The sequence below is a fragment of the Zingiber officinale genome, chromosome 4A (genome assembly GCF_018446385.1).
Source record: "Zingiber officinale cultivar Zhangliang chromosome 4A, Zo_v1.1, whole genome shotgun sequence".
Taxonomy (NCBI): Eukaryota; Viridiplantae; Streptophyta; class Magnoliopsida; order Zingiberales; family Zingiberaceae; genus Zingiber; species Zingiber officinale.
The window spans coordinates 108,758,839-108,779,333 of record NC_055992.1 but is presented as its reverse complement, the minus strand read 5'-3'; the positions used below and the strand labels follow the sequence as shown (position 1 = coordinate 108,779,333).

The 20,495-nt window shown below is 48.1% G+C and overlaps 1 protein-coding gene across 1 annotated transcript; it reads right to left on the bottom strand.

Annotated features, from left to right (window-relative positions):
* Window positions 1–1,217: 1,217 nt before the first annotated feature.
* LOC121970527 (scopoletin glucosyltransferase-like) lies at window positions 1,218–3,162 on the bottom strand. The gene has a single exon (XM_042521300.1). It carries the CDS (start codon window positions 2,832–2,834, stop codon window positions 1,326–1,328), a length of 1,509 nt encoding a protein of 502 aa, XP_042377234.1. The 5' UTR covers window positions 2,835–3,162; the 3' UTR covers window positions 1,218–1,325.
* Between the last annotated feature and the right edge of the window lie 17,333 nt (window positions 3,163–20,495).

The window sequence follows — 20,495 nt, the reverse complement described above, 5'->3', positions numbered from 1 at the left end:
TCAATATTTCTTCATGATATGATATGCTCTTATGATTTATATGACATGATGCTCTTTTATTTATGATGTGTTACCTCATGATATTTCTTCATGATATGATATGCTCTTATGATTTATATGACATGATGCTCTTTTATTTATGATGTGTTATCTCATGATATTTCTTTAGGATATGATATGCTCTTATGATTTATATGATATGATGCTCTTTTATTTATGATGTGTTACCTCATGATATTTTTTATGATATGATATGCTCTTATGATTTATATGACATGATGCTCTTATGAGTTATGACATGATTTAGCATGATGTTCTTTATGAGATGATATGTTATGATGCTATGTCTACACGATATGATGTTAGATGATTATGATTCCATTGTTATATGCTTATGATATGAAATACGTTTTTGTGAGTAGGAAAGGATCTTACTAAGCCTGTGTGCTTATAGCTTACTTTCCTTGTACCGCAGATAAAGGCAAAGAATGGATGAACTAGGGGAGCCGCAGGAGAGGCAAAGAGATGTGTGTGGTGGTGGCTGAGCTAAGACAAATAAAAGACTTGCTTATATTTATTTATGTTAATGTTTCACATGACTTCATGATATTTATTCATGTTTATGATAGAATATAATATCGTGACTTCGTAAAAAAATATATATATAAATGAATTCTTCCGCTGTGTTACTTTAGAAAAGGAAATAATAATATGCATGTATGTTTCCCCTTGTAAGTAAGCAAGCAAGGTAACCCCGCCCCACTAGCAGGAGGGGCGGGCGTTACACGACCCGCCAAGTTGACGAGTTGGTCCGCCCCGTCCCGTTAAATAATTAACCCACCACCTCATCATGAATTGACTAATCTGATAGCCCTATCCACCTCCAGACAAGCATCGACAAATGAAACTCAATTTGCCCTAAATTGTTTAGAATTTTTGGGGAATAGACCTACTCTTGTTTTTTCTGCAAAAATTAAAAAGAAAAAGAAAAAAAAACAAAATTTAACGAAATGAAAAATGCATTTTATAATTAGTATAAAACGACGTTCAAGCCGCGTTTCCCTAAATTACGCGTGGCAGTTGGCACTGATATTTTCCTTTCCTCCAAAGAATTTTGCAAGCTAATTTGCCAGTCGATAATATTTTTTATTATTATTTGGCTTTAATATATAAACTTCTCTAAAACAATAAATTTAAAAAAATAAGAAGTGCGTCCCTTTTTAGATTCATAATAATTAAGATAAGCATTAAGGCATCAGGTACCAATAGAATCCATACTTATCGTCCTACATTTTTATTAATAGCCACTAAATTGGAGTAATTGATTAAGCTAATTGGCTCTCCACCCTTCCACGGCGGCCCGCTGCCACCAGTTCGTCGATCAGATTCTCCAGATCTTGCTGCGACGACCCGCCCTCCTCCACAGCCGCCCTCGCCGCCGCCGCTAATTCCGTGGCCTTCTTCGCGGCCTCTTCCCTCCCTCCGCCCGCCTCCATGAACCGCGTGACAGCCGAGGCGATGGCCTCCCGCGGTACCACCGTCTTCTCCGCTTCGGCCTCGGCGCGCGGCCCCTCCCACACCCGCCGTCCCGCGCCGACCACTTCTACCACCAGCCGCTCGTTGATGAACTGCTCGAATACCAGCGGCCACGTCAGCATCGGCACCCCGGCGGTGACGGCTTCCAGAACAGAGTTCCACCCGCAGTGGGTGAGGAAGGCCCCCACGGCCTGGTGGCCGAGGATTGCCACCTGTGGTACCCAGCCCCGGGCAACCAGTCCCCTCTCCTTCACCCGTTCCTCCCATCCCTCCTCCATCCATCCGTTCTCCTCCGCCGCCCTCACCGCCCACAGGAACGGTCGGCCCGAGGCTTCCAGCCCGGCAGCTAGCTCCCGCTGCTGCTCATCCGTGAAGAAGCACCAGCTCCCGAAGCACACAAACACCACCGACCCCTCCTCCCGCTCGTCCAACCACCGCAGGCACTCCTTTCCGGTCGCCTCCCCTGTTTCGCCTCCTCCCCGCTCGATGCCTGCATTGGCGGCCAGCGCCACTGGGCCCACGAACCAGGCGCGCCGGGCGTCCACCCGGCGGTACTCCTCGCAGTACTCGCCTTCGAGGCCGCTGAAGGTGTTGACCACCACGCCGTGACACTTCAGCTGCGCCTGCTTCATCCGATCCCACGCGGCTGTCATGTGATTGGGCGCCTTTAAAAAGCTCGGGAGCTCCGCCCGCGGGATGGAAATCGACCTCCCTGGCAGACCCGGGACGGTCACGATCGGAGTAGGACTACTACTCCCATTGTTGATGGCTAGCTCCGACCGGATGCGGAAGAGGTTGTTCATGACGAGCTGGGGGAAGCAGCCGACGGCGTGGAAGGTAATGCGAGGGATGCCGAGGTCAGCGGCGATGGAAGTGGTCCACCAATAGGGGATATCGGCGACCACGGCGTCGGGGCGGTGGAGTCGGATGAGTTCGTCGTGGACGGACTGGGCGAGCTCGACGGCCTTGTGGACGCGCCAGGTGTCAGAGGCGGGGGCGGTAGCGATACTCTCAACACCATCGGGGAGCCCGACGGAAGGGAAGGGGAAGAGGAGGAGGCGGACTGAGCGGCCAGCGGCGGCGGAGCGGTCGAGGGTGGAACGGATGAGGTCGGCGTTGGCGGGTGTGAGGACGAGTGTGGGCTCGACTCCGGGCCGACCGGCGAAAAGGCAGGCAAGGTCAACCATGGGAATCATGTGGCCGGACGCGAAGAAGGGGATGAAGAAGACGCGGAGGGGCGCGGTCTCGGTGACAGCGGCTCCATCGTCGGAGGTGGCAGAGAAGGATGCGGCGGCCATGGCGGAATGGATTAACAATGTGTAGAAAAGGGCAATGGTATTGGTGGAGGCGGAGTTGATGAGCAGAGCGAGCGCCACTCAGGCCATTTCTCCGGCGCCATATGAACTCAAGGAAAAGCTCAAGACAGACATATAAGACTCACAATTTCACTGTTTTTTTTTTTTCATCACTTTATGTGTCTATAATGTATTTTTTAAATTTTTTTCCTTAAGTATATCATTTTTTTTATAGGGAAATTATAGAAAGGACGAGAGGTGACAAGGCGGCAGCGACTGTGCTTTGCCTGCCACGTTTAAATGATCCCAATTTAATTGCGAATTTCTTTTTGCAAATTTATGAAGTGCAACTTATATTTATAATTTATTTAAAACATTAAGGTAATGCGTTAAATTTATTTATTGTTAACATATTAGAAAAAAGTCAATATGGTAAAAATAAATATTAATATTAATTATTTTTAACAGATTGCTATGGGGAAGAAATCTCATTGCGGTGATACAAAAATAGAAATTCACCTTGCAATCCAGGAGATGACGTTGAAATCTTCTACTAGCTATCTTCTCGTGACACGATGATTCTTGCATAGAATAATATGCGTCAGAGGAATCAAGAGTGCTCCTCGCAAAACGCACTTCTTTATAACCTATATCATAATAATTACTGTGCTCCTTTCCTTGGGAACTCAAGAAGTCAGGAAGTAAAGAGCTAAAAACTCGAGACGTCAGACAGCTCAAAGTTGACTAGGAGCAGGATCTCTGATCCGTTTTTAACGGATCAGATCCTGATCCACTATATTAATGGGCGATCTCTATCTTTTAAATTGATGAAATCATTGAATCTCTTCCATCATTATTCTGGATCCAGGTAGATCATAGCAGATGGGACCAAAAAATCTTATCTGGTTGATTCGATCGTGCTGTCACCCCTTTTAGGAGTGGGCCTTCCTAATCCCTACCCCGAGTGGGCTCCCTCTCACCTCTGTGAGGGGATCGGCACTGCTCTTAAGAGCAGGTCGAATCAACCTTGCTCGGGATGCTTAGCAAGTCGGGAATGAGCCATGTAGATATATAATCTGGAGTCAATTAATACCGATTGTATCTATATTTAGACATAAATTTTATAAATAATTTATAATTAGCTATTGTACAAATATAGTAAATAATATTTTAAAAAAGTATCCATAAATTTATATGATCCTGTTCGAACCAAGAGTCAACGAACGCTGGGGATGCGGCGCTCCCTGCTGGATCCTCGAGTGTTCCGGTGAACCTGCAGCAAAACCGAGCCGGGAGGGGTGTCCCGGCGACGGTCCTCCGACGCTCAAGTCAGGTAAGCTACGATGAACAAAGTGGCTTCCAAAATCTCAGAATACGTACCTCTCCGACGAAACCTGAGGTTCTTTATATAGAGCTATGAAGGGTCTGAGCACACGTATCTAGGTGCATAAGTGTCTTCTGTCTTTTCCTAGGTATGCGGCTGTCAGAAAGCTTACATGTCCTTTCCTAGGTATGTGGCTGTCAGAAAACTTACCTGACCCATATCGTTACAGTCAAAGCATGCCCTCGATGGGACAACAGAATCCCCTGTCACGAGATTTGGAGCACGACACACACGTGAAACCTACCGGTTGTCAGAGGAGAAATCCTCGGGTCTTTTTCCTTGCTCCAAAACTTGTCGTCCGAGCGGACATCTCCCTAAACATCCGACCGGACATACGCAATGGTTTACTTGTGCTTGGTGGAGGCGAATAAACAGGGGCGCTTTATGACTGTGACCGGTCAAAAGGTCAGCTCGGTCCGTGACCTTTTTAACTGAGCGTCGGAACCCCGATTTGACAGGGTCTTCCAACTATAAGTGCGAGCCGGCCGGACCCTTCCGGGTATTCGATTCCATCGGGCGCCCGGCCGTCTACGGTCGTCCGTTCGGTCGGACCACACTCTCCTCGGATGAGCGGCTGCTCCGGTGACTTTAACTTGGCGTTGACTTTGCCTGAAGGGGGGGGGCCCGCTCTTACTACCGGATCACTTGCCTCCCCTTCAAGTCTAGTCGAGGGAGGCGAATAGTCCGACTGACTGGACTGTGAGTCTAGCCGAACGGCTCCTCAACGCCAATACTATCCGCTCGGTCAGCCGTAGAAATATCCTTGAATGAATCAATGATGGCCTTCACCGGATCTCCTCGCGTTTTGCGTCAATCTTCGCCATCAAGGCCGATCATACCTTCATTAAATGCTCCGAATGATTGACTGCCACGTGGAGCAAGGCCACCAGAGTACGGAGGCGGTTGCATGATATTGTGATGTGATCGAAGCAGTTCGAAATAAACGGCTAGATGTGTGCTTTGATTCCCGTGACCTGGATCCAACGGTGGAGACCGCCCGGCCCTCACCCTATAAACTCTTCGTTTCCTTTTCACCTTCACACGCCTCCATTACCTCTACTGCTGCTCTCTGCGCTTTGGAGCTCCGGCGATCTTGTTGCTGCCCTCTGACGCTCTCCGGCGCCTCTCCTCGATTCATCTCCATCCAGTAAGGTTTTAGAGCTTTCCTCCTTCCTTTTCGGTATCGAATTCGCCTTTCTTCCCCTAGCTCCAGTCTTTGAAATTCCATTTCTTCGTCTTTGAGACTTCCTTTTTGCTTTCTTCTGTCTGGATCATGGCCAGTTCTTCTCACCCCGAAGAACAATCCCTGGGCCCATGGTATACCACCATGCGGTCCCGTTTCGAACAACGGGATTTTGATATTTTGGCTGACAATTTCGAAATTCCCGAGGACACCGACCGCCGCGCGGCGGTTTCTGTGTCTTCCGCGACCAATTTACCGCCGGTCTGCGGTTCCCCGTGCATCCTTTCATAGTAGACGTTTGTAATTATTTTGGCGTGCCGCTCGGAAGTTTAGTACCAAATACCTTCCGTCTCCTCTGCGGTGTTGTCGTTTTGTTTAAGATCCATAACATTCCCCTCCGCCCGGAGGTCTTTTTTTATTTCTATTATCCTAAACAAGCCGAGCCGGGTACATTTATGTACCAAGCTCGGCCCGGTCTGGTCTTCTTCAATAAACTACCCACTTCCAATAAACATTGGAAGGACTATTATTTTCTACATCCGCATGCCCAGTCAGCCAAACTTCCCGACCCAGTGGCAGGTCAGTCTACCTCCTACTCCAGAGTTGAAGAAATTCAAGACCCGACCGGATTATCTTCACGCCGCAAATGTACTAGCCGGTCTGCGGCTTGACATCAACAAACTTCTTCACGAGGGAGTGATGTACATTTTTGGGCTGAGTCCTATACGGACCCCACTTCCGACCGGCTTCGGTAAGTTTAATTGCTAACTGATTTCTTCTTCTTTTCATGCAGCTGAAATCGTCATGGACTCGGTGATGTCCGGCGTTCTAAAGAGAAAAACAGCGGCGCTGGAGGCCGCGGCGGCCAAGGAAATGGAGGCGCTGGGCATTCAGCCGGTCGGTTCACACGAAGGAGAGAGCGGCACCCAGGCTGAATCGGCCGTTCCGACCTCTCAACAGCAGGCGGCCAGCGGAGCTGCCCCCTCCAGGGAACCAACGGCCACCGAGGAAGGATCCGTTCGGGAGGAGGAACAGCCACTGCCTAAGAGGCGCCGGGTGGAGACTCCGCTGCGCTCGGCTACCTCCGCGGTCCAACCCCCCGACCGGGCCGCTGCGACTGCTAAAGGCAAGGCGCCAGTGCCCGAGACCATCTCGTCCGATCGGACGCCTTCTGACTGGGACGAGCTGCCTACTCCGGTTGAGGCTACTCCGGTCGACACTCTCCCCCCTGCTCGCCGCTCGGTCCAACGCTCGCCCGTCCATTCGCGAATTTCTGCGCCAGCTTCTGATCCCGGTCGGGCGATCCCTAGTCACGGCCGCACAATACGGGTTACTCTTCATCTTCCGACTGAAGAGTTGCTACCAGAAGCCGACCAGCCAACCGTGCCCGAGCACACCATTACTTTGAAAGGGCCCCTCGCCGAGATGTGGGCCGACGCTCGGGCGCGCGTAGCAATGATCCCCCTCCGGAACTTAGCCAACAGCCACATGCAAGCGGCTACGGGGGTATGCTTGTTGAAGTTTTGTCATAATATTTCCGCTCGGCTTTTGACAACTGCGCCTTCTTGCTTCAGAGATGGGTGGAAGAGATAGCGGTTTCCAGCCGCCTGGCTATGGCGGACGAGGAGATAAGGCAACTGCGGGCGGCAGGCGGTCCGAGCGGCTCTCAAGGCCCCTCGTACGCCGAGTTACAAAAGGAGCTGAAGAAAACTCAAACTCTGTTGGCGGCCGAGCAGAAGAAAACAGCTGATCAGGCCCACGCCCTGGCCGAGTCCGAGCGACAAGTCAAGTCGCTTGACATAAAAATAACTCTGGCCACCACTCGGAAGATCTGGAGAAGAAAAACGTAGAGGTCCGGGGCCTGGAGTTGAAGATAAAGGAGCTGACGGAGCAGCTCGACCGGGAGAAGGCAGGCCGCTCGGCCGATGCGGAGAAGATTGGAAGTCTGAATGAGGCCCTCACAAGCTCCCAGGCGACCTTCAAAGAATACCAGGATGCTGAGCCGAGCCGAGTCGCCGCTCTCCGACAAAGCCACATCCGATCGCCCGAGTTCTCGGAGAAAATTTGCGAGCGGATGTACTCGGCTTTCGACTTGGCCATGACGGCTACTATGACCTATCTGAAGTCGAAGGGCCTTCTCCCGGCGTCCACCAATATTCCGGCCGGCGATCAAATGGAGCTCTTGAGCAACATTCCGAGGGACCTCTACGACTACATTGAGTAATTCTTGTAATTTCGCCGCTCGGCTGAACATGAATCTTTTTTTGTACTTAGGCCACTCGGCCTAAGGTTTTTAATTTTAATGAAATGTTTTCCTTTCGTGTACTCTATCTTATTGCACTGTCCACTTGCTAATACCCGTGCTGTCCGCTCGTCCGCTATCACCCCTTTGGCACTCGAGGTGCATTCTTGCAAGTGTTTTCCCCAGCCCTTCCGTGCGGCCGAATATCATTCTGTGTTGCTAGCAAGACTCGCTCGTTATAGGCCAACCAGAACCTTTTATACCTCGAGTCTGAGCGGAACTTAGCGTCGGTCTAACTATCGGCTGCGGGTAATTGCCGTGTCGACGATATTCCTCTCGGATTATTTTTAGACGCCGACGCGTCTCTTGATGTTTAACATCGAAGCTCGTCGGCACGGATATTTATAGCCGGTCGGCGAGGCTTTCGATCTTTAACGACAGAGCTCGTAAACCTTCCGCTCGGATGGTTTATAGACGCCGGCTCGTCTCTTGATCTTTAACGACGGAGCTCGTCGGCGCGGATATTTATAGCCGGTCGGCGCGGCTCTTGATCTTTAATGACGGAGCTCGTCGGTCTTCCGCTCGGAGGGTTTATAGACGCCGGCTCGTCTCTTGATCTTTAACGACGGAGCTCGTCGGTGCGGATGTTTATAGCCGGTCGGCGCGGCTCTCGATCTTTAACGACGGAGTTCGTCGGTCTTCCGCTCGGAGGGTTTTTAGACGCCGGCTCGTCTCTTGATCTTTAACGACGGAGCTCGTCGGCGCGGATATTTATAGCCGGTCGGCGCGGCTCTTGATCTTTAACGACGGAGCTCGTCGGTCTTCCGCTCGGAGGGTTTATAGACGCCGGCTCGTCTCTTGATCTTTAACGACGGAGCTCGTCGGCGCGGATATTTATAGCCGGTCGGCGCGGCTCTTGATCTTTAACGACGGAGCTCGTCGGTCTTCCGCTCGGAGGGTTTATAGACGCCGGCTCGTCTCTTGATCTTTAACGACGGAGCTCGTCGGCGCGGATATTTATAGCCGGTCGGCGCGGCTCTTGATCTTTAACGACGGTGCTCGTCGGTCTTCCGCTCGGAGGGTTTATAGACGCCGGCTCGTCTCTTGATCTTTAACGACGGAGCTCGTCGGCGCGGCTCTTGATCTTTGACGGAGCTCGTCGGTCTTCCGCTCGGAGGGTTTATAGACGCCGGCTCATCTCTTGATCTTTAACGACGGAGCTCGTCGGCGCGGATATTTATAGCCGGTCGGCGCGGCTCTACGGTTTAACGTCTGGGCTAGACGGCTTTAAGGCTAACTCCTTGCCAGGTCGAGCGACCTTGGCCTTCCTTTCAGCAGAGAATACTCAATGTGCTTTCCTTTTTTTACTTCCTGCATCGCAAGTACATAGGCGACCAAAAAGTATATAAATTTGTATTTAGCGCACCTTTCGCCCGACTTGGAGAACGTACGCTTAGCCGAACGGCTCAGGATCTACTTCGTCGAGCACTTTGGCTCGGCTAATTTCCCTCCGTCCAGACGGTACGGGGCCTTCGATACTCGCGTGCTCTGTTCGACCCTTTTACCTCCGGCCGAGCGGCGCGGGGCCTTCTTTCCTTGATGACGATGCCTTATATTCGTTCTTTTGACTTTTCATTTCTGCATTTCAAGTATTCAGTCGAAAGACGTACACAGGATGATTTACATAGGCACACCTTTCACCCCGCCCGGTAAGGCTGGAGGTGGTTTGCGCTCCACGGCCTATCTAGCTGCCGTCCAAATAATACGCGCCCGAGCGGAGGTTTTCGATGATTTTGAAGGGACCCGCCCACGGAGCTTCAAGCTTGCCGACGTTGCCTACCGGCTTGACTTTCTTCCAGACAAGGTCGCCGACCTGGAATGATCGGGGAATGACGCGCCGATTGTAGTTTTGCTTCATCCGTTGACGGTACGCCATCAGCCGAACGGATGCTTTGGCACGCTCTTCGTCAACCATATCCAGCTCCATATTCCTCTGCTCGGCGTTGACTTCATCATAACACTGGACCCGGACGGACTCTACGCCGACTTCAACTGGAATGACCGCTTCACCGCCGTACACCAGATGAAAAGGTGTAACGCCTGTTCCTTCTTTAGGAGTCGTCCGGATGGCCCATAAAACACCCGGCACTTCATCCGGCCAACTTCCTCCGAGCGCGCAGAATACGGAGAATTTCCCGGTTGGCTACTTCGGCTTGACCGTTGCTTTGGGGGTAAGCCACGGACGTGAAGTGTTGCTCGATGCCGTAGCTTTTGCACCAATCTTCCAGCACCTTCCCTGTGAATTGCCGCCCGTTGTCGGAAACCAATCGGCGAGGGATACCGAACCTACAGATGATGTGTTGCCATATGAACTTTTTGACCATCTGTTCGGTGATCCTGGCTAGTGGCTCGGCTTCTACCCATTTGGAAAAATAATCGACCGCTACCAGCAAAAATTTCCTTTGCCCGGTCGCCATTGGAAATGGACCCACAATATCCATTCCCCATTGATCGAACGGACATGAAACGGTTGATGCTTTCATCTCCTCTGCTGGTCGGTGAGAGAAATTGTGATACTTCTGGCATGAAAGGCACGTAGATACTGTCCGAGCGGAGTCCATTTGTAAGGTCGGCCAAAAGTATCCAGCTAGCAAAATCTTCTTGGCTAGTGATCGTCCGCCCGGATGTCCTCCGCACGATCCTTGATGTACCTCCTGGAGGATGTAAGCCGAATCTTCCGAGCTCACACATTTCAACAATGGGCGAGAGAAAGCCTTCTTGTAGAGCTGATCGTCGATAAGGGTGAACCGACCGGTCCTCCTCCTGAGCAGCTGGGCTTCCTCCCGATCGGCCGGCGTGACTCCTGATCGAAGGAATTCTATAATGGGTGTCCTCCAGTCGCTGGGAAACGTAAGGCTTTCCATCCGGTCGACGTGCGCTACCAGCAATACTTTCTCAATAGGTTGCTGAATGGTGACTGGCACTATAGAACTTGCTAGCTTGGCCAAGTCATCTGCTGCATGGTTCTCCGTTCGGGCAATTTTTTGAATAAGGACCTCTCGGAAAGTGGCTCTGAGTTTTTCAAAGGCTTCAGCGTAGAGCTTAAGCCGAGCGCTGTTAATTTCAAAGGTACCAGAAAGTTGAATCCGAATAGAGAGTCACCCGACCGGCACCCACATGTCGGGCTGCCTGTAATCCGGCTATGAGGGCCTCATATTCTGCTTCGTTATTGGTAGCTTTGTAATCCAGCCGGACGGATAGGTGCATCTTCTCTTCTTGAGGTGAGAGCAGCAATATTCCAATCCCACTTCCGAGCCGAGTGGAGGACCCATCCACATATATTTTCCACATAGCTTCCGGCTCTGGCCTTTGCACTTCGGTCACAAAATCAGCCAAGGATTGGGCTTTGATCGCCGAGCGGGGCTGATACTGGATGTCAAATTCACTTAATTCTGTCGTCCACTTGATGAGCCGTCCGGACGCTTCTGGATTTAACAGTACTCTTCCGAGTGGACTGTTCGTCCGGACAATGATGGTGTGAGTCAAGAAATACGGTCGAAGGCGCCGAGCGGCTAGAACCAAAGCAAAGGCCAACTTCTCGAGCCCGGTGTAACGAGATTCAGCATCTTTTAAAATGTGACTTAGAAAATACACCAGCTGCTCTTCGCCGCTTGCCCTCACAAGTGCTGAGCCTACAGCATGCTTAGTTGACGACAAATAAATATAAAGTGACTCACCCCCGATCGGCTTGGCTAACACTGGCAGAGAATTAAGATATGTCTTCAATTCTCCGAACGCTCGATCACATTCTTCATCCCACTGGAACTTAGTAGCCTTGCGCAGAATCTTGAAGAATGGAAGGCTCCGGTCGGCTTTAGATGAATCTGGACAAAGCGGTTATCCGACCGATCAACCTTTGCACTTCTCTTGTATTTCTTGGGGCGACATGTCTTGCGAGCCTTCACCTTCTCGATTTGATTCCCCGCTCGGTCACTATGTACCCCAAGAAACGCCCTCCTTTGGCTCCGCACTTCGGGATTTAGCTTGATTCCATATTTGCGTCGGAAGGTCTCTTCCATATCCTTGAAAAGATCGGCCGCTCGGATTTAATAAGAATGTCGTCCACATAGACTTCCAGATTCCGCCCGGTTCCTGAACACTTTGTTCATCAAGCGTTGATAGGTGGCCAAAGATTCTTTAATCCGAGCGGCATCACATTGTAGCAATACGTGCCGTCGAGTCACAAAGCTAACCTTTTCTTGATCTTCGCTAGCGGCACTGATGATAGCCTTGGTATGCGTCGAGGATGCAAATCAATTCACAACCGGTTGTAGAGTCCACCAGCTGATCTATCCGGGGCAAGGGATAAAAATCCTTGGGGCATGCTTTGTTTAAGTCCCGAAAGTCGATGCAGACTCTCCACTTGCCGCCCGGCTTGGCGACCAATACCACGTTGGCCAGCCAGCTGGGAACTGCACCTCGCGTATGTGGCCGGTTCCGCCCGGATGATGGTATTCTGCTCGGCGCTAAAGTCCCTTTTCCTCTGCTTCACTGGCCGAGCGTCCGGTCGGACATGCAACTCATGCTGCGCTAGGCTCGGCGAAATTCCGGGCAACTCATGTGTCGACCAGACGAAAACATCATGATTTCGTTGGAGGCATTGGATCAGCTCCTCCTTCTGCTCCTCCTCCAGATCAGAAGCGATAAAAGTCGTGGCCTCCGATCGGGTCGGATGGATCTGAACTTCCTCCTTTTCATCGTAAATTAAAGCAGGAGGTTTCTCGGCTATGGCGTGTACCTCAATTCGGGGCGCCTTCCGAGCGGAACAAGCCTCTGCTCGGACCATCTCTATATAGCACCGCCGAGCTGCTAGCTGATCTCCACGTACTTCTCCTACTTTGTCCTCCACGGGGAACTTTATCTTCTGGTGGAAAGTTGAGACAACCGCTCGGAATTCGCCGAGCGCCGATCGTCCCAAGATGACGTTGTAGGACGAGGGAGAGTCGACCACCACGAAGTTTATTGTCCTCCTCTCCCAGCGAGGTGGCCAGCCGGATCTGTCCGACCGGCTGAACTTCGTTGCCCGTAAACCCGTAGAGCGGGGTCGTCATGGGCAGCAGCTCGGCACGATCAATTTGCAGCTGATCGAACGCCTTCTTGAATATGATGTTGACCGAGCTCCCTGTGTCAACAAATATGCGGTGAATAGTATAATTTGCTATTACCGCTTTAATGAGCAGAGCGTCGTCGTGGGGCACTTCTACTCCTTCCAAGTCTCCGGGACCGAAAGTGATTTCCGGTCCACTTGCCCGCTCTTGGCTACAGCCGACTGCGTGGATCTGTAGCTGCCGAACGCCCGCCTTTCTGGCTCGGTTGGAGTCTCCTCCGGTCGGCCCTCCAGCAATAACGTTGATCTCGCCCCGGGAAGTATTGCTCCTGTTTTCCTCTTCCCGAGTGGACGATCGCGACCGTTCTCTGGACGCCCGACGATTCTCCTGTCTCGGAGATCTGTGCCGATCGGGTGTCTGTTGATGTCGCCTTTCGGTTCGGGTCCGGTCGGCTTCATGGGTCCCTTGTCTCCTGTCGATGGGAGGAGACCGTCGCTCGGCTTTCCTGGGAACGGGATTGACCACGAAGGGAAGACTTCGACAATCCCTCGTGTTGTGCGTATCCGTCTGGTGGAAGGTGCAGAACATAGGGGTCCACCTCTTCTTTCGCTTGGGCCGAGCGGCCGCCACTTCTTGTACGTGCGACCTAGCGTGGGGGGATCGGATTGCATCAGCTCTCGGTCCTCTAGGTGGCTGCTGAGCGGCGTGTTGTTTCCGCTCGGCATGAATAGGTGCCCGCTCGGTGGGAGTTTCCTTTTTCCGGGCGGCTTGTGCTTCTTCCACGTTTATGTATTCGTTGGCCCGATGTAGCATATGATCATAATCTCGGGGCGGCTTTCGGATGAGCGACCGGAAGAAGTCCCCATCCACAAGGCCCTGAGTGAAGGCATTCATCATCGTCTCCGATGTGGCCGTTGGGATATCCATCGCCACTTGGTTGAATCGCTGGATGTAGGCTCGAAGCGATTCTCTTGACTCTTGCTTGATGGCAAACAAGCTGACACTTGTCTTCTGATAACGCCGACTGCTAGCGAAGTGGTGGAGGAAGGCCGTTCGGAAGTCCTTGAAGCTAGTGATGGACCCGTCCGGCAGCCTCCGAAACCACTGTTGAGCCGATCCCGAGAGAGTTGTGAGGAAGACGCGGCATTTTACTCCATCTGTATATTGATGGAGTGTAGCTGTGTTATCAAACTTACCCAGATGATCATCCGGGTCCGTTGTTCCGTTGTACTCGCCGATCGTCGGAGCCACGTAGTGCTTGGGCAGAGGGTCTTGTAGAATAGCCTCCGAAAATTGGCGATTGATCCGCTCGGGAGATGAGTCCGCCCGGGGGGCTTTCCCTTTTCTGTCATCCCGCTTTGGCATTTCGTCTGAAGAAGAGCCTCTATCTCTTCGAGCTGGTGCGGCTTCAGGGGTGCGAAATAAGGCCCGGTGGAATGCGACAGTGGCTTGAGGTGCGTCCGTTCGGCCACCAGACGCAGATGTTGGTTGTTGCTCCGGTCGTTCGACTGATGCTTTTTGTTTTTGCTCCATAAGTTTGGCGGCCCTCATCTCGACCAGAGCATCGAGTTCTTCTGTTGAAAGCGCCACCGTGTGTTGTCGTCCAGCCTCGTCCATTGTTCTTGTTCGAATGCAGGTGCGTTCCCACAGACGGCGCCAATTTGATCCTGTTCGAACCAAGAGTCAACGAACGCTGGGGATGCGGCGCTCCCTGCTGGATCCTCGAGTGCTCCGGTGAACCTGCAGCAAAACCGAGCCGGGAGGGGTGTCCCGGCGACGGCCCTCCGACGCTCAAGTCAGGTAAGCTACGATGAACAAAGTGGCTTCCAAAATCTCAGAATACGTACCTCTCCGGCGAAACCTGAGGTTCTTTATATAGAGCTATGAAGGGTCTGGGCACACGTATCTAGGTGCATAAGTGTCTTCTATCTTTTCCTAGGTATGCGGCTGTCAGAAAGCTTACCTGTCCTTTCCTAGGTATGTGGCTGTCAGAAAACTTACCTGACCCATATCGTTACAGTCAAAGCATGCCCTCGATGGGACAACAGAATCCCCTGTCACGAGATTTGGAGCATGACACACACGTGAAACCTACCGGTTGTCAGAGGAGAAATCCTCGGGTCTTTTTCCTTGCTCCAAAACTTGTCGTCCGAGCGGACATCTCCCTAAACATCCGACCGGACATACGCAATGGTTTACTTGTGCTTGGTGGAGGCGAATAAACAGGGGCGCTTTATGACTGTGACCGGTCAAAAGGTCAGCTCGGTCCGTGACCTTTTTAACTGAGCGTCGGAACCCCGATTTGACAGGGTCTTCCAACTATAAGTGCGAGCCGGCCGGACCCTTCCGGGTATTCGATTTCATCGGGCGGCCGGCAGTCCGGTCGGGCCGGCCGTCTACGGTCGTCAGTCCGGTCGGACCACACTCTCCTCGGATGAGCGGCTGCTCCGGTGACTTTAACTTGGCGTTGACTTTGCCTAAAGGGGGAGGAGCCCGCTCTTACTACCGGATCATTATATATGTTAACAAAATAAATTTACTAGTGTTAAATTTTTTTTATTCTTTATATAAATCATTTATAGCTCTGAATATGTCCAAGTATTATATACATTTTATCTTTTATTATTTTTCCATTTTGATTTTTCTCAATATATATATTTCGAAAATGTCCTTTTTCCATGTTTTTTAAAAAATATTTTTTCAAATTTTAAATAAGGGGCTGAGCTTGTACACAGGTCGTCCTCGACATATAAATATTGTCAACTCATAGTGTATTTAACCCGAAATATAAATGCACCAATAGAATTGGCGCTATTGGTCCAATTCAATTATTATGATATATTCTATACACATACCTTTCTACACTTTATTTATTTTCATGGTCAGTAAGTTGATTCATGGTTTACTTTCTTTCAGATAATTACACTACATTTTATCTTTAACTCTAAAGTATACAAAAGTATTTTTTTATTGAAAAAGCTAATTCAATTTCACCCAAATAATACTTAATTATTTGATATTTCTTAACATCTTTTTCTAAAATCAAAATTCATTAAACTTTTTTCTTCCTAATTATCTTAAATTTATCATATATCAAGAAGCACAAACATCTATAAGGAACATCTATGAGGTCAATAAACAAGAACAGATCTACTATAAGATAGGTGGAACCATATCCCCTAAAGATGAAGAAAGAGTTTCGGGATAATTCATTAAAATATTTTTAATATTTCAATCTAGTCTTAATTATATCCCTATAGTTTGTTCTGAGCTATTTATATTCTTCATGTTTTACAAATTATCCTAAATATATCCTCACCGTCAACCCCTTTGTTAACTGATATAGAATCAATCACTTGATAGCCACATGACTAACATGTGATAGGATTCTTAAAGAAAAAAAGGAGAAGTTTGGCTTCGTTTCGTCTTATTTCACGATCCCCCTACCCTAAACCCTAATTCTCGCGGGATCATTGGCAGTGAAGTAGCCAAGCGGTGAAGACATCTAACTCCGACGGTGAAAACATCTAACTCACAAATGACGGTGGTACCATCAACACACATCGGTAAGTTGTCTGTGAATGTGTTTTAACATTTGATTCATTCAAATGGCTGGCAAAATGTGACTTTGCATCTTGATTTAGAGGAGCTGAGGGGATCCTGGAGTTGAGGAGACCAGATCTAACGGGCTAACAAGTGGACTGGAAAATAAATCATGATCATCAAAATCGAGCCGAAGAAGAAAGAAGAGTAAATAAGTTTGGAAATAGTGAGCCATTTTAGGGATTTCAATTTGTGTTTTTGATTATTTATTGTATTTTGGAAATAAGTTTGAAAATTTTTATTGCAATTATAGGGAAAGACAGAGACATATGTTGTATTTATTGGACAGAATCATGGTGTTTATAGCAACACTTGGGAGGAAACACATATGCAAGTTAACAAATTTAACAGAGTTGTACACAAGTCCTATAAAACTAGTGAGGAAACAATAGCAGTATTTATTACAAACAAAGAGAAACAAGCTACTACCTTTACCCTTGCTAAAAAGAAACCTTCGAGCTCAACTTCCAAATCAAGCTCAACAGTTGCTTTGAGTTCTAGTAAACTCGACCAATTTGAGATGCTAGTTAAACTTATGGATGCATAGTCAGAGTTAGCAAATGAGCATCGTAGCCATTATTTAAAGATTGCAGGGATGTTTGAGGACATAGAACAAGAATTGAAATCTCTTCGTATTAGAGATGATGCCAAGTAATTTTTTTATATTGTAATGAAGGTTTGAAATCTCTCCATGTTAGAGATGATGTCAAATAGTTATTTTTTATGGTGTAATCAAGGTTGATCGATGTATTGAGATAAATATCAAGTTTCTTTTTCACTTCATTGAAATGTCATGGTTATTATTTAAGAAATCATTCAGGAAATAGAATGGAAATCATTGGCTAAATTGTAAAAGGTTTGTCATTGAGCAACGATCTAGCCAAGATCATTTGGATCAAATCTAATTCTTGGTACATGCATCTATAACTTCAAGAACTATTATTTTGATCAAAAAAGATGATTGTCTCATTGGTTGCTCATTAATGTTGGGTTTTTCGGGCCGCGAAAACCGTTTTTTCGCGTCGCAGAAACCCCGAATCTCCCATGCCACTGGATCTCATGCGAAGAAAACTTTTCAAAACGATACGAGTACGAGTTTACAACTTAGATCTACTCCTAGATCTACATGAAGAAGAATTATACCTTCGAAGCGCGCCCTACGCGAATCCCGCTCGTCCAAAATGCCGGATCTCTAGACCGTCAAGCGTACGGTCCTCTAGAAGTATCCACACGAACAACTTAGGTGGAGAAGACCTAAACAAAGGTGTGCTAGCACCTTGATAGGTCACGGCAAGAAGAGGAGAGGGAGAGAGCAAGAAGAACTCAAGGAGGAAGAAGAAGGAATGAATGAGAGAATATTTTCAAAATGAAAGTCATTCTACTCATTCAAGTGGTCGGCCACCATCATGTGTGTAACTCTCCACATTAATGCATTAAGTGTCATTAATGTGAAGCCATTAAAGAGAATGGCTTTGTAACTTCCATGAGGTGGCACCCAATGATGATGTGGAGTAACATCATTAGTCCACATCAATGCCAACTCACCAATGAGGTGGCATAAAGTCAAGTCAAACTTGACTTTTAATCTTCCTCTCAAGTCAAGTCAAATTTGACCAAATCTCTTCCATGGTTGATCGAATCCAACCATTTGATTCAAACCAACTTAATATAATGAATCTAATTCATTTAATTAAATTGATTCAATGAGTCAAAATCTAAATTAGACTCATTGAACACATGAATCAACTTGAGTCGAACTCAAGTTAGCCCTATTAGGATTACTCTTAATCCAATTTGATTCATCAAATGAATCTAATCCTCTTGGTTCATCATATGAACCTAATCTCCATCTAATTGTCCTAAGTGTGTGACCCTATAGGTTCTTGTAACGTTGGCAATGTCCTAAACCCATTTAGGAGCATAAGTAATGAGCGGTATCTAGCAACACATCATTACTACCCAAGTTACAAGAATGTCGAGATCCAACATCACCTTGTGACTACTAATTGTGACTCCTCACAATATATGACAAGTGTCCTTCTATCCTAGACATCTAGATTGATCAATATGAGGCATAGACCGTGTCATCCTCTAATCAATCTAAATCTTGAACTCCAAGTAGACACACTAAATCAAATGAGCTCAATATCCTATATTGACTCATTTGGCATGGCCATGCACTTCGTGGTCTCACTCTATCAAGAATACCGATGTCACTCCCGTCATATAGGAGGGATAGATCCCATCTACATCACTCACATCCCTCCGCATAATTTGTTACATACCCAGTAATCGCCTTTATAGTCCACCCAGTTACGGGTGACGTTTGACGAAACTAAAGTACAAAACTCCTTATGTAGAGATCTATGGTGACTTCAGGTCTAAGGACTAGTAGTCATACTAATAGCCACATGAGAAAGTATATGACACTCATATAATGATCCCTGATACTTTCTCATGGCGGGTCATTCAGTATGCATTCTCTAATATATACCCATGTGTCAACTTGATATCTCTATATCCATGACTTGTGAGATCAAGTCATCGAGTTGACCTACATGCTAGTCTTATTGCATTAACATTGTCCCTGAATGTTAATACTCGACTAGGAATTATTAAGAGTAGTGTTCCCTATATCATCTCACTATCGGTTCAACTAACCGATTAATATAGCTGAGAACCGTCTACTCAAGGACATTATTATATTTATTTTATTTGGCACCAATACAAGTAAGTATAATAACCAAAATCAAAATGCCTTTATTTATATAGAATATGATATAATAAGTCCAAAATACAATCATCAAATGATTGGCTCTAGGGCTCTAGCTAACAATCTCCCACTAGAACTAGTGCCAATCAGTGTAGGCTCTAAGCCCAAATGACCTAGTGTGACCATCATGCTTCTTCTGTGCCAAAGCCTTGGTTAAGGGATCTGCGATGTTAGCCTCTGTAGGTACTCTACAAATCTTCACATCTCCTCTCTCGATGATCTCTCGAATGAGAAGGAAGTGCCGTAGTATGTGTTTGGTCCGCTGGTGTGAGCGTGGTTCCTTCGTCTGTGCTATAGCTCCATTGTTGTCACAATAGAGCTCAATGGGGTCAGCAATGCTAGGAACCACCCCAAGTTCAGTGATGAATTTGCGGATCCAAACTGCCTCCTTTGCTGCCTCTGATGCAGCAATGTACTCGGCTTCTGTTGTAGAATCAGCTATCGAACTCTTCCAGATGACAAGACCACCATTAATGCAAAATATGAACCACATTGCGATCTATAGTCATCACGGTGGGTTTGGAAGCTAGCATCAACGTAACCCTTTACGCTAGCTCATCATTGCCTCCATATATCAAGAAATATTCTTTAGTCCTTCTTAAGTACTTAAGAATATTCTTGACCGCTATCGATGACTTTCACCTCTGACTGGTATCTGCTTGTCATACTCAAAGCATACGAGACATCGGTCGAGTACATAGCATGGCGTGCATGATCGATCCTATGGCTGAGGCATAGGGATCTGATCCATGCGGTCTCTCTCTCTCTAGAAGAGGGACCTTGAGTCTTGAAGACTCACGCCATGTGACATCGGCAAAAATCCTTCTTGGAGTTCTGCATGGCAAACCGAAGAGTACCTTGTCAATGTATGTACTCTGACTTAGGCCAAGCAATCTCTTAGATCTATCTCTATAGATCTGTATCCCTAGAATACGAGATGCCTCACCTAAGTCCTTCATTGAGAAGCAACTCCCTAGCCAGGTCTTGACAGACTGAAGCATAGGGATGTCCTTCTCAATGAGTAGTATGTCATCCACATACAATATGAGGAAGACAACTATATCCCCTACAACCTTCTTGTAGACACAAGGCTCATCTTCATTCTTGATGAAACCAAACTGTTTGATTGCATCATCGAATCGAAGATTCCAGCTCCGAGAAGCTTGCTTTAGTCCATAAATGGACCTATGCAGCTTGCATACTCTACTAGTATGCTGTGGATCTACAAAACCCTCAGGTTGTGTCATGTACACATCCTCGAGCAGGTTTCCATTCAGAAATGCGATTTTGACATCCATCTGCCATATCTCATAGTCATGGTAGGCTGCAATAGCAAGCATAATCCGAATGGACTTAAACATCGCTACTGGA